This window comes from Talpa europaea, assembly GCF_964194135.1.
Source record: "Talpa europaea genome assembly, chromosome: 8".
NCBI lineage: Eukaryota > Metazoa > Chordata > Mammalia > Eulipotyphla > Talpidae > Talpa > Talpa europaea.
Window position 1 is genome coordinate 114,921,672 of NC_140075.1, and position 14,640 is coordinate 114,936,311.

General features: G+C 50.6%; 2 protein-coding genes across 8 annotated transcripts in view; both read right to left on the reverse strand.

The window, feature by feature from the left end:
- Nucleotides 1-14,640, reverse strand: part of EML1 (EMAP like 1) — a gene marked incomplete at both ends in the record, with an annotated part of 134,765 nt that overhangs the window by 85,273 nt on the left and 34,852 nt on the right. The gene's annotated exons all lie outside the window — the stretch shown is intronic.
- On the reverse strand, nucleotides 2,168-2,527 carry LOC311175526 (cytochrome c oxidase assembly protein COX20, mitochondrial-like; the record flags this gene model as incomplete). Its single annotated transcript, XM_084240431.1, has 1 exon — nucleotides 2,168-2,527. One exon carries the CDS (start codon nucleotides 2,525-2,527, stop codon nucleotides 2,168-2,170), a length of 360 nt encoding a protein of 119 aa, XP_084096557.1.

Consider the following 14,640-nt stretch of genomic DNA (forward strand, 5'->3'; position numbering starts at 1 on the left):
GAGAGAACTTCAGGAGGTAAATCCCAAACATGTGGGGGTGGGGACAACACGGACAGCAGCAGATGCGACCGGAGGGGGCTGGAGTCCAGGAGCTGGGAAACGCCTCTTTGGGAAAGAGAAACAACACACGGTCAGCTGCAGATACTAAGCAGAAGGGACGTGTCACTGCTGCTTCCCCCAGCCAAGTGCCAGCCCTTGTTAAGAGCAGACATACAAATCTCTGTTGAACAAAGGAAGGAAGGAAGGAAGGAATAAATTTAGTAGTCGGTAGACTGTCCCTGAACTCTGCTTTCTCAGGATGAACCCAGTACGCCCTAGGCCCCGTGCTGGCCCTGAGCACCTGTGGTGGTGACTGCCCCTCAGGGCACCCTTCACCTACAGCCAGGCCTTCAGTGACTGTCAGGTGTCCTGGGGATTCTGGATGCAGAGCCTGGGGGAAGACCAGCCAGGCAGTCTCAGCAGGAAGCGCCTGGCACAGAGCCCGAGGGCCATCGGGTCCTGCCAGACCACAAAGCCCCAGACTGGTATGCCTCTGATCTGGGGTGCCTGCCCAGAGTGGCATGGGGTGTGGGGCGCACAGCATACTGTAGGAGGGATGATCACACCCAAAATATCTCTGCAGAAAAGCAGGAGAACTTTCAGACTAACAGCAGTAAACATAAGCCACCAAAAGCCACCAATTCAGAGGAATAACCCTCCCCCGCTGATTTCAGACCAAGATAAGCTTAACTAACAAATAAGGCAGCAAAAGCCATTTGGTTTCCAGAGCCTTCTGGATCTGGAAACTGCAGCTAAGGGAATGTGAGGTGCTTGCAAAGCAAAGCTACTTTTCCCTGGGGGCGCTGGATCTCAAGGTGTTTGACAGGAAACCTGGGCTAGGAGGGGTCTGTGAGAAGCTGAGTGCCAGCCTGGGCCCAGCCAACTGTCCGAGGACTGGAGCCCTCCTTGGGTGGGAGGAGGGGGGGCTGAGGGGGGAGGGGGGTAGTGAGGCGCCCATCCATGCATCAGCCAGATGGAAGCTGGAGGCTTAGAGAGTGAGGCTTCACCCTGCAAAGTCAGCAGGCTCCCACCCTTCAGGCACGTGGCCATGTGATTTGATGGAAAATAGGGGTTCTTAAAAATGAAAAAGCCAGAGCAAGGCACTGTCCCAGGCTGTGGCCCGAGGGTGAGGCCAACGCTCAGCCAGTATACTGCTGAGATGCGCCTTGGGCAGCTTGGAGGAAATGCTGTGGACTCCTGGAAGCCATCTTGCCATGGCTTCTGTTCCATCCATCCAGATTTTGTTGAAAAAATCAGGTGTTCTGGGGGCCTCCCTCGTGGTGCAAGGTGTTAAGATACAGCACTATGAAGTAATCTGCAGCCACTGCAGCACGAGTTTGATCCCTGGCCAGAGAGGTGACCCACATGGCGCAGCAGACCTCTCCTGTCTCCCTGCTGCTCCTCTCAGCAGTGGATTTCAGCCAATCCATCTGTTCTGTTCCCCACTCTGTCTCTAGAGATTCCTCTCGCCCTCCCACATGTCTAGCCTGTACCCCAATTCTTGTATGCATAAATAAATCTTTAAAATAAGAAAATCAGGCTTTCTTTATTGTTTTATGAAAGATTTATTTATTTATGCACACAAGAACTGGGGTGTAAGCCAGAGGTGAGGGGGAATGAGAGGATTCACCAGAGAGAGAAACAGGTGAATCTACTGAAATACACTGCTGAGGGGAGCAGCGGGGAGTCAGGAGAGGTCTGCCGCACCATGTGGGTCAGCAACCTGGCTGGCCGGGGATTGAACGCATGCTGCAATGGCTGACAATAGCTTGATAGTGTTGTCTTATTCCCTGCGCCACCAGAGAGGCCCCCAAAAATCAGACTTTCTTAAAGCAGGGCATCTCCTAAATCCCTTTTTCTTTTTTCTTCTTTTTTTTTTTTTAATTGTAATTGGGAGAGATTTATTTCTTGATGTTGTCATGCATGCTCACTATTTAGTTCAAGGAAACACTTCTAAACATAGTCCACTATATGACATAGTGGCAGTAGGTAAATAAAATACAATTTACACAAATTATTTATTTGATTGAAGGCTTTATGGTACATAAAAGGTAGGTTTTTTATAGTTGATCTCAGCTTTTTTCACACTGACTTCCGTTGTATTTGGGTGTTCTATGCCCGAGATTGCTCAGCTGCTGCTGTTGCCATTGGTTTGTTTTCTTTCAGGATCAAGGTGGGTACTTTCATATAAAATCTTATTTTTAATTCCTTCTCTGGCAATTTTTTCCTGGATTCTTTGTTTTGCATAGTTATACCTACAATGGAAAAAGCATCCTAAAGTCACTAAGAAAAATCCTCCTACTCCAACATCACATGATCTTCTAATTCTACTAGTTAACAAAAAATGTCCCAGGCCAGCCACAACAGATCCTAATGAACCATATAATATCGAATCCCGGGCACAGGGGATGTTTTCAATATCTAAAATTCCTAGAAGTTTTAAGGGCTTTCCCTTCCCGGGCTCGCCTGGCTCCTGCTCGGCGGCCATGGGGCACCCTAAATCCCTTTTTCAAAGTCCAGGTGAAAACAGGAACAAAATTTGCAGATTAAAAGGTGCCATGATTTATGTCCTGTCTTCCTTAGCAGGTAAAGTGAAGGGCACCTAGGAATGTGGACTGACAGGTGGGGCAGATGTGACGTGAGCGCAAACACAGCCGCCAGAGGCGAGCCCAGCCCGGGGAGACCAGAGGTGCGATGGCAGTGCCTGACCGTGGGCCTGGTGACGCCCGTGACACCAGCCGCCTGGCCGTCGTGAGGCCAGTGTGATTAAATACTACGTGACTAACCCTGGGCGTGGTGGGGAGAAGCACATGTGGAGGGGCCTTGGGACTATAACGTGCTAGCGTGGGGAGTGTCTGACTCGGGGTTAGGTTTTAAGGTCAGTAAGTGAGACAGAGAGAGGATGTGTCAAAGTTACTCTCCAGGATTTCCTTGGTTGGGTTTTGTGTCGACTGGCCCATCTCCCCATGAATCCTCCCAAAGCCGGAACGGAGCACTACTTTGCCTGTGCTCGGAGGCCATGTCAAGGCAAAATATAGGGGGATAAATAACCCTAAAATGACAACCACACACCTATGTCTGTACCAATACACACCCACGGACAGGCAAAGTCCCCGGGCTCTGCAATCATCAGGCCCTTTGTTACCTACCAGTGGGAGTCACTTCACGCCTCTACACGATGAGCGCTCGATAGTAACCGCCACCACCACCTCCACAGCCGGACGCCCTGCCCTTGCAGTTCTTGATAAGATAGCGCGGGCCTTGTGTGGTTTGGGTGTTTGGTTTAGTGTGAAGTTACTGTTCAGTTTTCCATTCATCAGACTTTACTGAGCCCACGCTAAGGAGAGAGCAAAGTGCAAAGGCCACGCGGGGTCCCTACCTGTAAAGAACTTACTGGGTGGTGGTGGCAGAATCCAGAGGTGCACAGCTGGCAGAGACCAGGTGGACCGACCCCAACGCCCATTCCAGGAGTGTGTTTCGTGCCCCGGAAGTGCCGAGGGAAGACGAGAGCTCAGGGAGACCAGGACATTTTCACCCAGAGACGTCTGTAGACTGAGTCCCCAGGGTGACCATATTTTAATATGGAAATGGGGGCTAAGGGTTGATAAACCACCACTAAAGGACCACGTGTGGCAACGCAGCCACAAGATGGGGCCGAGGTGGGACCTGACTCCAGTGTTTCCGCGATGCCCACTTGGCACAGGAACTGAGCTAGATCAACACAGCTTTGCCCGCAAGGTGACAGGAAGGCAGCGCTCAGCCCGAGCATCGCTGTGCAGACCCGCCGCTGTGCCCCGGCTCGTCCTCAGCCCTGTTCTCCGTCCTCCTTCCTGGCCTCTGCGCTGGGGGCATGGGGGCTGCAAGGAGCTGCCTGGCTCCCCAGCTTCCACGGGGTTTGCCCTCAGGGCACAGAGCAGCAGGTGGGTGGGAGGAAGGGAGGGCCAACATCCTCACCCCCAGCTGCGTGGTGTAGGGTGGCCGTGAGCTGACTGATCTCAGCTTCAACCAGGTAGCCTGTCTACACGGCCCCGCTGAATACAGGTCCAGTGACTGGTAACTGCTTCCCCTTGCCCTTGGGGTCCAGGGCAAGGCTACGTGCTGGGCCAGTGCTGGTACTATGCTAAGCCTGGGACGTCCTACATGGGCCCCCCACATAGCTCTGTAAACCACCCCTCATTAATTTCTGCCTAAACTTCCCGATTTGAGGGCACCCCCTCTCCTGCCAGGACACTAACAGGATGGTCCACCTCCATCCCCACAACAGCCTCCCTTCCCAGAGCTGAGGGACGAGGTCCAGGCAACCACCCTCTCCACTTCACTCCCACCCGATTAAATGGCAGAAGCAAGATCCCAACCCAGCTTTGCCTGCGCCCAGCCTTGGGTTGGGAAGAGTAACTCAGCAACAGATTAGAGGCTCTTGAAAGAAATGTATCCACTTTTGCCTCATACCCAAGGGCTGACGATTCACCGCAGACAGGAGCCACGTGGGCCTGTCGACCCTTCCAAACCGTCCTGCAAATGAGATGCTCCTGCCAGACTCACGTCGGCGGATAGTGCCAAATGTGCAACAGCAGTCTTAGAAGGAGAAAAAAAACTCAGAGATATTCCAAGGTTCTGTCCAGAACCACCCCCCGCAATGGTGGGGCCCCCCACCTGCCGGTCCCCTCCCTGCTCCGAGCTAGCTGGGTGAGAATGTGTGTTTCTGGCAATCGGAAGGCTTGAAGACCCAATCACGGAAATTCTGTAGCAACAGACGCCCCTCAGCATTTTGCTCAACTGCTCTGAACACCCCCACTGCCACAACCCCGGCACGTCGCCTTTCTCTGCTTGTCAGACGGGCCTTTGTTGCTGCTCGACGCGTGTCAAGGGCAGTTCTGAGCCTGAGTCCTGTTTCCTGGGAGTCTGCACCCCATTCTTGAGCCTGGCCTTGTACTGCCTCTGGCGTGGAGGAAAGAACACACTTTTATTAGAGGGATTGTGGAGATAAGATACTTAGGCTTTACACAGGCCAAGCGGAGTGGCTGGGAACACACTGGGCGCGGCCTGGTGACGCCCGGGCAGGAGCACTGATACCTGACCTGACCGTTCAGGTAACTGCCTCGCTCCGTGCTGGACTTTGGACCTCCAGCTGGATATCCTGTCACCTCATGTCGCTTTTTATAAGGCGCTGCAAGTGAAGTAAGCCCATCACAGAGGGGCGATACTCTCGGTTGAGGTCCACGGAGGGGTCCGATTCACAGAGACAGAGTAGGAGGGGAGGGGGCAGGGAGGGGTCAGATGCAGAATGAGTGGGGACAGACTCTGTGGGGAGGTGCTGGGGCGGGGAACTGTACTTCATGCTCCTGAAGTGCGTGCTTGAGAATGGTTAGAACGGTCAATTTCATGTGTATTCCACCTCAGTTAAAAATTGTTAAAGGGGCTGAGAAATGCGAGAGAATAATTACTAGAATAAGTCTGCAGAGGAAAGAACTAGAACTGATAACTCTTCCCCAGGCTGAAGAGTGTCATTAACGCTTGGTTTGAGTGGGTTGCTAAAAAGTCAAACTTTCTAATTACCAGGCTGAATGACCATTTCACATTTCTACCCTGAGATGATTCATTGGCTCAAGCCACAGGTACTGCAAGCTGGGGACCTCCTGGCCCAGAGGGAATCCAGGCTGGCAGGGCTCCCCGCCCCTGGAGCTGGGTTCTGCACAGCCAGGGTTGTTGGCCTCTGCAGGGAAGGCAGGGGACACAGCATGGGGCTGTGGTGAGATTTAAGAGATAAATCTCAGAGGTAAATGAGATTTGTGCTTTAGAGTGTTGAAGGGGCGTGATTTCAAGGGAAAATAGGTGATGACGAGGAAACCTGGGCGCCCCTGAGCCAGCCAAGAGGGACACAGAGGAGCTCGGAGCTCAGGCTTCTCCTGGTGTTTGCGCCTCAGCCCCCTCCTGAGCCCCTTTCTGCCTATGCCATTCTGTCTTTGGCTCTATCATTCACTCGTCAAACATACTTCGTACTGAGCTGACTGTGGACGTTCTAAGAACACCCGGTCAAGTACCAGCCCGGGGGCCACAGGCAAGTCACCTAGACGCTGGGGCTTCCCAAGTTCAAGTCCAAATGGAGACCATAGTAGTAGCCACCTCCAAGGGGTGCTGAGGATTCCACGGGGAACACCGTAAAGTGATTGGACCTGGGACCCCTGGGGCTGCTTGGTGAAAAGCCAACATCAGTGTTTCTCCTGCCAGACACTTCCCCCACCATATACACACATGCACACACGCACACATGCACTCACACATGTGCACATGCACGCATACACATGGTGCCTGCACCGGGGTGAGAGGATGGGTGAGATGGCTCCCCATCAGAGCCAGACCTTCGGCCTGGGGAGCAGCAGGGTGCGGGCGATCCCGCGAGGTTACTGGCTGAAGCACCGATTCCGGGAAGTCCGCAAAGAGACCGCTGTCTGTGACAGCTGCGGTGCGGTCCCGGGCCTGACACACAGCACAGCGGCCGGACAGGGGCTGAGGTGTCACCACTGGCTCGGCGCCTAAGAATCATCACCGTCAGGACTCGGGCACAGGGGCTAACCGTCTTGTCGGGCTCCCCCTCGGGGATGCTGCGCTGCCCGACCGCTTCTCTGCTGCGGCATCTTTTTCTAAGAATGGTAAAATTCTGGTTACATAAAATAACTCTTGTTGGGGGCTGATTTAACAGTCAAATCTCTTTTACTGTTAAAAATGCTAGTTTTGCCAAGAACGACTTCACTGTGTCAATTACTTTGGCTAAAAATAATTTGCCTTAAGCCTGCTAAACCGCCAACTGCCTTTCCCAAGTGTTTCTTACTGATTGATTCCAGAGGCCCAGGGTCCAGCCGGGGCAAGGTCTGTGCGGGCGCGTTCGGGCCCATTGCTACCCCTCAGGCCCTCAGGCGCACGGGTCTCCCTGTCAAGTCCCCAGCCTGGAATGCTTCCCAGCGGGATGCCTACGTCTGTGGTTCTGTGATGAGGGGAGCTGTCTGTGTGGGCACGTGTGTACTCGCACAGGTACCTACTTCTGGCATGGGTACCTACGATTGCGGGTATGCACACATGCAAGCTCTACCACAGATCCATTCAGGCCTTCAGAAAAGCCATGCGGTTGTCCCTGGTTTCATCCAACCCATGTGAAAACCCACTGCATGCCAGGCACTGCCGGTTCAAACACTTGGAGCTTCTGGGGGACGGCCCAGAGGTGGTGATGGTCTCAGGGGAGATGTGAAAAAAAAACCACAGTGACAGACCTCTGGGATCATACTGATGGCAAAGGTTTGTACTCAACACCACATGGTCATCAAAGGGGGCCCTCACCATGCTGGGTGGTGGGGGTAGGAGGAGCTTAAGCAGCTGGACCAGGCTGGCTTGGGTTACCACTCCCTGAAGTGTGCTGGGGAGAGTGGGGTGGGGGGAGGTGCTGAAGACCTTACAGGGAGGCTGTTCTGAGAGCTGTGTCTTCCAGAAGGACATTCCAGACCTCTGACTTCTGGCGGATGAGGTATCGGGGTTCACTCCCCACTCTCTGCTGGCAGCTCCACCCCAGACCCTGCATCCCACAGCCTACTCCACCCCTTACCCTCCATTGAGCCATACTGCAGTCCCCTCTACCTGACCTGCTCCACCAGCCTGCCCGCCTGGCCTGGTTGTAAAACCCCTGCCCTGTTCTCCGGATCCTGGATGAGACCAAGCAGCCCACAGAGCCCTCCAAGCCTTGCTCACAGCCCCACTCTGACATTTCAGCTTCTAGAAGGTCCTTCCTCTTCCCCTCAGGGCTTCCTAAAAGTTTTCCCCTCTCAGTGCGTAACTGGTACTCACCCCAGAAAGCACAGCCTTCCAGGCTGGCCTACGAAGTCTGTCTGTGTCCTGCCAGCCCCGAGCCCTAGCGTCTCAGCACCACCCAGCCAGGGGCCCTCGGCAGGCAGGGACTGAAGGCCCCACAAGCAGCGCAGGCCTCCTGAGGGCCAGGGCCCTGCCACCGCAGGGGGTGGAACCCCGGGCCGGTGTCTGACAGGCATGTGGGTGCTTCACTCACTGGTCTGGGGACTGCTATTATCTTACAGCCAAGTCCAAACCCAGATGAGGGCTGAGGCCTGAGCTAAAGCTGAGGGGTGGGTGGCCACTAACCAGGGAGCAGAATCTCCCTGGCAGCTGAGATAGAGGGTGGGGGAGAGCAGTCCAGGACAATCGGATGTTTTAGATGGTTTTGTCCTCTGCCCACGGCAGGTGTTCACCTGAACTGGCTCCATGTACAGTGGACATAAGGCCTCTGTCCTCGAGGACAGGGGGACGCACTCAATCTCCTTCATTTCCTAACTGGTGCTCCACCCCTAGAGAGCGAACGCCTGCCCCACCACGGGCTGGAAATGCAGGATCTGACTGTGCCCCTTGAGGGAGCCCCCTCCCTCTGTGGGGGGGGCGGCAAAGATCTATTGGTGCCCCCCCCCCAGTGGCAGACTCGGGGCTCAGGGTACTTGCCCTCCTGCACTGCCCAAGCCTGTGGGCCCTGCTGGTCCCTACACAGCTGGGTTGTTTACTAAAGTCAGGGAGGAGTCTGAGTCTTTGGGGGAGCGCTGGCAGGGTGGGCACAGGGCTGCACTTAAGATTCAACTGAACAGTCCACAAACACATGGTTTCCACCAATGAAGTTACAGCTTTAAACAAAATCGCAAGCGAGTCTTAATGAAGAAGTATTCTCATTAAGCTAAACTCTTAGAAAGAGTCATTCCTTTGAAGTAAACCTAAGAGGATGTGCGGTGGCTCCTGCAGACACCTGAGGACATCTGGCCCTGAGCAGGCGTGTACAGGTGTGCTTTCCGTGGACATTAAGTGGCCGTGCCTGAGGCGCAGGGCTGGGGCCAAGCTGGTAACATTCGCGGCCTCTTTATTATCAACACCTTCATTATCTTTATTATCAACATCTCTGACAGCATTTAAAACATTCCAGTATTTTGCTAATACTAGCAATCCTCTATTAATAAGCCAGGATTTTTAAAGATGAAAAATAACACTTTTTCATGAGATTTTTGTTATGTAAGATACCACTGATTTTAAGGCCTGGGTAAAAGTGCCTCACTAGTAAAAACAATACCTTAATGTACAATTTCCAGTATTATCCATGATTATGCTTTTCACGCTCCTCATTTTATAGCATAATAGACTATAACATTGGAAAGGAAGCTGTGACGCCTCCTTTCACAGCCACTCTCCACTCCATTAAAATGTTCATTTTTTAAGAAAATATACAAAAAGGCTTACTCAATCTCAAAAATGAACAATAACTAACTAATGATTACTTTTGAAACACAGTTTCGTGAATTTTCCACCAAAAAGCTTGGGTTTGTTTATAATGTCATAAATGCTTGTGGTTTGGCTATAAAATAAATTCCTTGCTGGGTGGAGCCCCAAGTATACCAATTAGACCTTCTCACTGAGCCTGGGCTCGCTCAGCACTCTGCGGAGGAAGTGCTCCCTTTTGATTTTGCTATCAGACGCCCGGTTGTGCTGTCACCGTGGGAGAAGGCAGAGAGGATTGAGGAGACAGCCGGTGTTGAGATGGCTTCCTCACACGAGTCCATTCATCCATTTGCAATCCAACTATCTCCCACTTGAAAATTCCATCACCATCCTAGTTAAGGGAAAGAGTTTGGCAGCATAGCTGCCAAAGATGTTGAAGATTTCAAATGAGCTATTCTTCATTTCCAAAATGTAAATGCTTAGACAGTAAAACAATTTTCCGTTTTCAAAACTAGAAAAAAATAATGGCTGTAGCTCAAAGGCTATTACAGGGATTTTGAAATGTCACAGGGAGAAGCAAGCAGGGTGGACCTGATCTGCCATGGTCATTAACAAGCAAATCTGGAGAAGAGGCCAGGCTAGATTAGGGGGCTGGTGAATACACCACATGAGGGCTTTAAAGGAACACTGCATGAGGCTAGTGGCACTTGGTAGGGCAAGAGGGAGAAAACACCAGGATCATAAGCCTTTGAGGTAATGACCAACATCCAGGTATTAAAGCGTGAACTATTTTATAGGAGTGCTGGGATTATTCACAGAATTACAATCCAGATTCCAACTGCATGGTAATCTGATAAGGTGCTGCCTGCTGGAGGAAACTCCCCCTTCAAAAAGAAAAGAACAGGGAAAGAAAGGGCTTAGCCACAGTATAAAACAGACCAAAACTGTAGGTGAAATCATTAAGAGGTAACACTATGGAGTGACAAGCAAAAGAGATAATGTGGTCTTGACTGCATTATTAGAAGTATAGACATTAGACAAAGGATGGTGAAGTATCGATGGGTACAGTGGGGCGTGGAGGGACTGATAGTCGGAACCGTCTAAAGAGGAATGGACTACAGGGCGAGATGGTGGGTTTCCAGTCCCTTGGAAGTGCTGGAGCAGGAGCTGAATGACCCGTGGGGCATCCAGCCACAGAACAGATTTCAAGACCTGGAGGGATGCATTGCTGGGAGGTGGGGGAGGGGCAGCCTACCTCAACTGCAGCAGCTCCGCATTTACCTACTTTACTTCTGACTTCCTGGGTAAGAAAGAGCTTAAAGGCTTAAGAAAGTCAGCCATGAGAGCAGGTTACCGGTTAAGTCTCTGCAAATGCTGAGATTCCTACACCTCCAGCACCAGAGAGGGAGCATCCTGACTCAAGCTGGGAGCTGTGCTGGAAGGAAGCAGCTAGGTGACTCAGGAAAATGAAATCGCAGCATTTGTTCTGTGTGCTACTTCTTTCCTTCTTCCATCCAGTTCATTCCTTCCCTATTCTTTTATCGGTAAGATGTTAAAAAAAAAAAAAAAAAAACCTTGATATTTAGATTTCAAACAATTCAGATAGGTTCCTTAAAAATGTGAGACCTAGAGTCACAGTCATGGTCTGACCCAGGAATTCCATGGCGGGGTATGTCCCCAGGGAAACAAAAACACATCCACCATAACCATACGTGAACACTCAGGGTAGCATATTCAAAATAGTCAAAAAGTGAAGACAACCCAAATGCCCATCAACGAGTGAACGAACAAACAAAGAACGATCCCTCTATACAGTGGAATATTATTCAGCCGTAAAAAGGAATGAAGTCGTGACACCTGCTGCAACACGGAACCAGGAAACACTGCCATAGGAAAAAGCCAGACACAAAAAGCCACTTACTCCACAGCTGCAGTCACACTAAACATCCAGCACTGAAAGACACAAAGCAGGGCCATGGTTGCTGGGTCTGGGGCAATGTTGTTACTGAGGACTGCTATTAGGTAGTGGGGTTTCTTTGAGGGGATTCAAAATGTCCTAAAATTAGGCGATGCCTGCCCAATTCTGCAACTATACTAAAACTTAATTGCACACTTTTAAGGGCGAATTTTTATGCTATGTGAATAACATTGCAATAAAGCTGTTATTAAAATAAAAACAAAGATTCAGACTAGCATTGTTACAGGGCAGAGAGAGGGGCAGCCCAAGCCCCGCAAACCTGCCTATTCTAAATGGTTCTGCCATCTGCCGCATCAACACAAAACATGTGAGACTTTAATGGGAAGGAACTTTAATACAACTAGGAAATAATACAGAAAAGGCAAAGAATCTAGTTTCTGAATCAAGCACCCAAAGTGACCCGTCCCCTGGTGGGTAAAACTCCATCCAAATGGGATTGGCCCAGAGCAAGGCCCCAAGCCTGCCCCAAGTCTAAAGCATCTTCCAGTGGAGACCCACAGAAAAGGGTCAGAAACAACCAGACAAGCCCGGAAGGAAAAGAGCAAAATCAAAATCAAGATAAAAGCTGCCATGGTCACCTCCCCACAGGTCTCACCCACATCTGTGTCACCCAGTCCACGACCAAAAGACAAGCGCAGTTTCTTCACATGCCTCTTGGCCCCATGCGCCTCCTCCAGGTCTCCTTCTGGCTCTCCATGCTGCTTCCTTCCTTCCTCAGTCTCCTCTGCAGCTTCTATTGCTCCCTGCTTGCTCCACCCACTATTTGGGTGGGGCAGGGAACCTGGAACCTCCCCCTTTCCTGGGGACCACCCTGTTACAGTATCCAAGTCTTACTAGTTGTGGCTTTATAAAGTTACCAAATCTTTCTGAGATTTGGTTTTCTCCTGTGTAAAAGGGGATGGTAATCCTACCTACCTCAAAGGGGGACTGTGAAAACAATATGAAGGGGAGGATATAAATATTCCCCAAATCATAAATTGGCTCATAAATGACAGATATCATTCATCTTCAATTACTGTCATTTTTCTTAAAGTAAAGAAATTTGTGATGTCTGGCTCACTTGACAGCGTTCTAAATACTTTAAGAGAAACACTGGGCAGCTCTCCTGCCCACCTGTGACTATGCAGGTGCCTCTTTTTCTTTCTTCTTTTCCTAATAGACCTATTTTTAAAAATGTAAAAAAAGAAGAAAGAAAAACACTGAGCAAGTCAGTGTCTTCTATGAGCAAGTCAGTATCTAAAAGATGAGAATGGACAGTTTTTTCAGGAGGCAAGATACTGCCTAACTTCACATTTAGCATCGACTACAAATTACGTAGGAGAGAAAGACAAAACGTAGATGGGGGAGACAGCATCTCATTCATTAGAACAAAGCTTTCTTTTCTTCCCTTCTCATTTAGAGACTACCTTTTCTCACAAGGGCATTAACTGTGATAGTCATCCAACTATTAAATGCACGTTGTGTTTCCTAAAACTAATCTATGTAGGGCTTTTCAGATTCAGTCACTATCAAAAGCATGGCGTGTCCCTAACATGTGAAAATTTATGAGTTCATATATTGTGCTGTTGTGTATGGTCTTGCCATTGTAATGTAAATCTCTAATTTAAAAAGAAAGAAATTCTCAAAAAGCTAGCGACATGTCCCAATGTTTAATTTCTTTCCTGGTGAAATGGTGTTTCTGTGATTCATGCTTTAATTGAATCATCATAGTAATTAACTGAATTGTATTCATTTATATTTTCACTTAATGGCAGCCTCTTACAAAGAATAGTTTCACATCAAAACATCTGTTGCCTAAGACATCATCCGTTAACATTCACGGCCGCCCCACAGACTACTCTTGCTTGAAACTTTTTTCCTAAAGTGAGCAAAAAATAATAAAGCCAGAGCTAAGAACACTTTGAGAATAGCAGCTTAATAGACACGATTCTATTTTGTTTTCAGAACAAATTGATTGAAGTTATTTTAAAGTAATGTTCCTTTATCTTAGTTATACAACAGAGAAAAGATGGCTTTTACTTTTTTTCTAGACCTCTTCACCAGCAAACAACCTTACCAGGATTGCTGTGGGAATCTTTGATTACAAAAAAAAAAAAAAAAAAACAGAAAACCAAACGTTCACAAATAGATGTGTAAATAACTTCATGAACTGCTATTTAATGACATGACCAGGCCCCAAACAACCGCTCAAAGAAAAATATTTAGTCTCATTTTCATAACCTCAACCCACCCATCAACACATATGCCCACGTACAAATTTTCTAAAAGCCTTAATAACGCCTGGCATATGCCTTTCACCACTCACATAGGGGAAATTCTGGGATACCTTTGAGATCACACATAGTCATTCAAACATGACTGGTGAGCGGTCAATGGACGGGAGGCGCCCACTCAAGCCGCTGGGAGTAAGGCCGAGCTGGAGGGTCCCCGAGGGCAGCGGAGAACCCCTGTCCCAGGAGCGCCCTCAACACCTTGGCAGGATGGAGAGCAGGCCCTGCCCGGGGCCGTGTTCCATGTGGAGAAGGCAAGAACTTTCTTTCATTCCACTGAAAAGCGCATGACTAAATTCAGGAAGGCGCCCGTGCGATTAATATGAAAATTATAAGCTGCAAAAATAATCAGAGTGTACACGCTTCCGTGAAAAGGAGGCAGTTTCACCAGAGCTGAAAATATCCGTGTAGAGGATGAATCAACACACTCATTAATCTTTATTGCCACAGTTAATACCTCCGGTTTGCAAACAGGTGCTGAACACCTAGAAAAGTTCTCCCAAACCACAAGCGCAAAATAAATTGCCTGAGGTGTCAAAGCGCCTAGAATTCCAAATCCCCCCGACGGCACCATCGGCGAGGCGAACCCCATAAAATAAGCATGTTTTAAAACAAACTTTCGGGCCCTCTGATAAAGCAATAAACCCCACAGATTTCCAAAAAACAATCATGTGCTTAACTTTGGCGCATGAACTATCCCGCACCCCGGGCTCTGGAACACGCGGGGCGCAGCGCGGGCTCCCGCACCCCGCGGCGAGCGCGGTCCCCCGGCAGGCAGGGCGGAGGGGCGCCCCGGGGGGCCGCGCGGGTTCCCTCCCCAGAAAACCTAAAATCCACCCCTCCCCGGCAGCCGAGAGGAGCAAGTGGAGCCCTCGGGGCCGGGGTCGGGCCCGTCCGCCGGGCGCGCGAGGCTGCGCGGGGTTCCAGCCCGGAGCCCCGGGGAGCCCCGGGGAGCCCCGGGGAGCCCCCGCCGCGGCGCGCGCCCCCGCGAGCTGCTCTGCTGCTGGCGATCGCTCCCCGAGCTCCCCGGCCTCTCCGACAGACGCGGGTTCGGAACCGAGAGCAGCACGTCCGCGGGCCGCGCGCGCGGGCCTCCCTGGC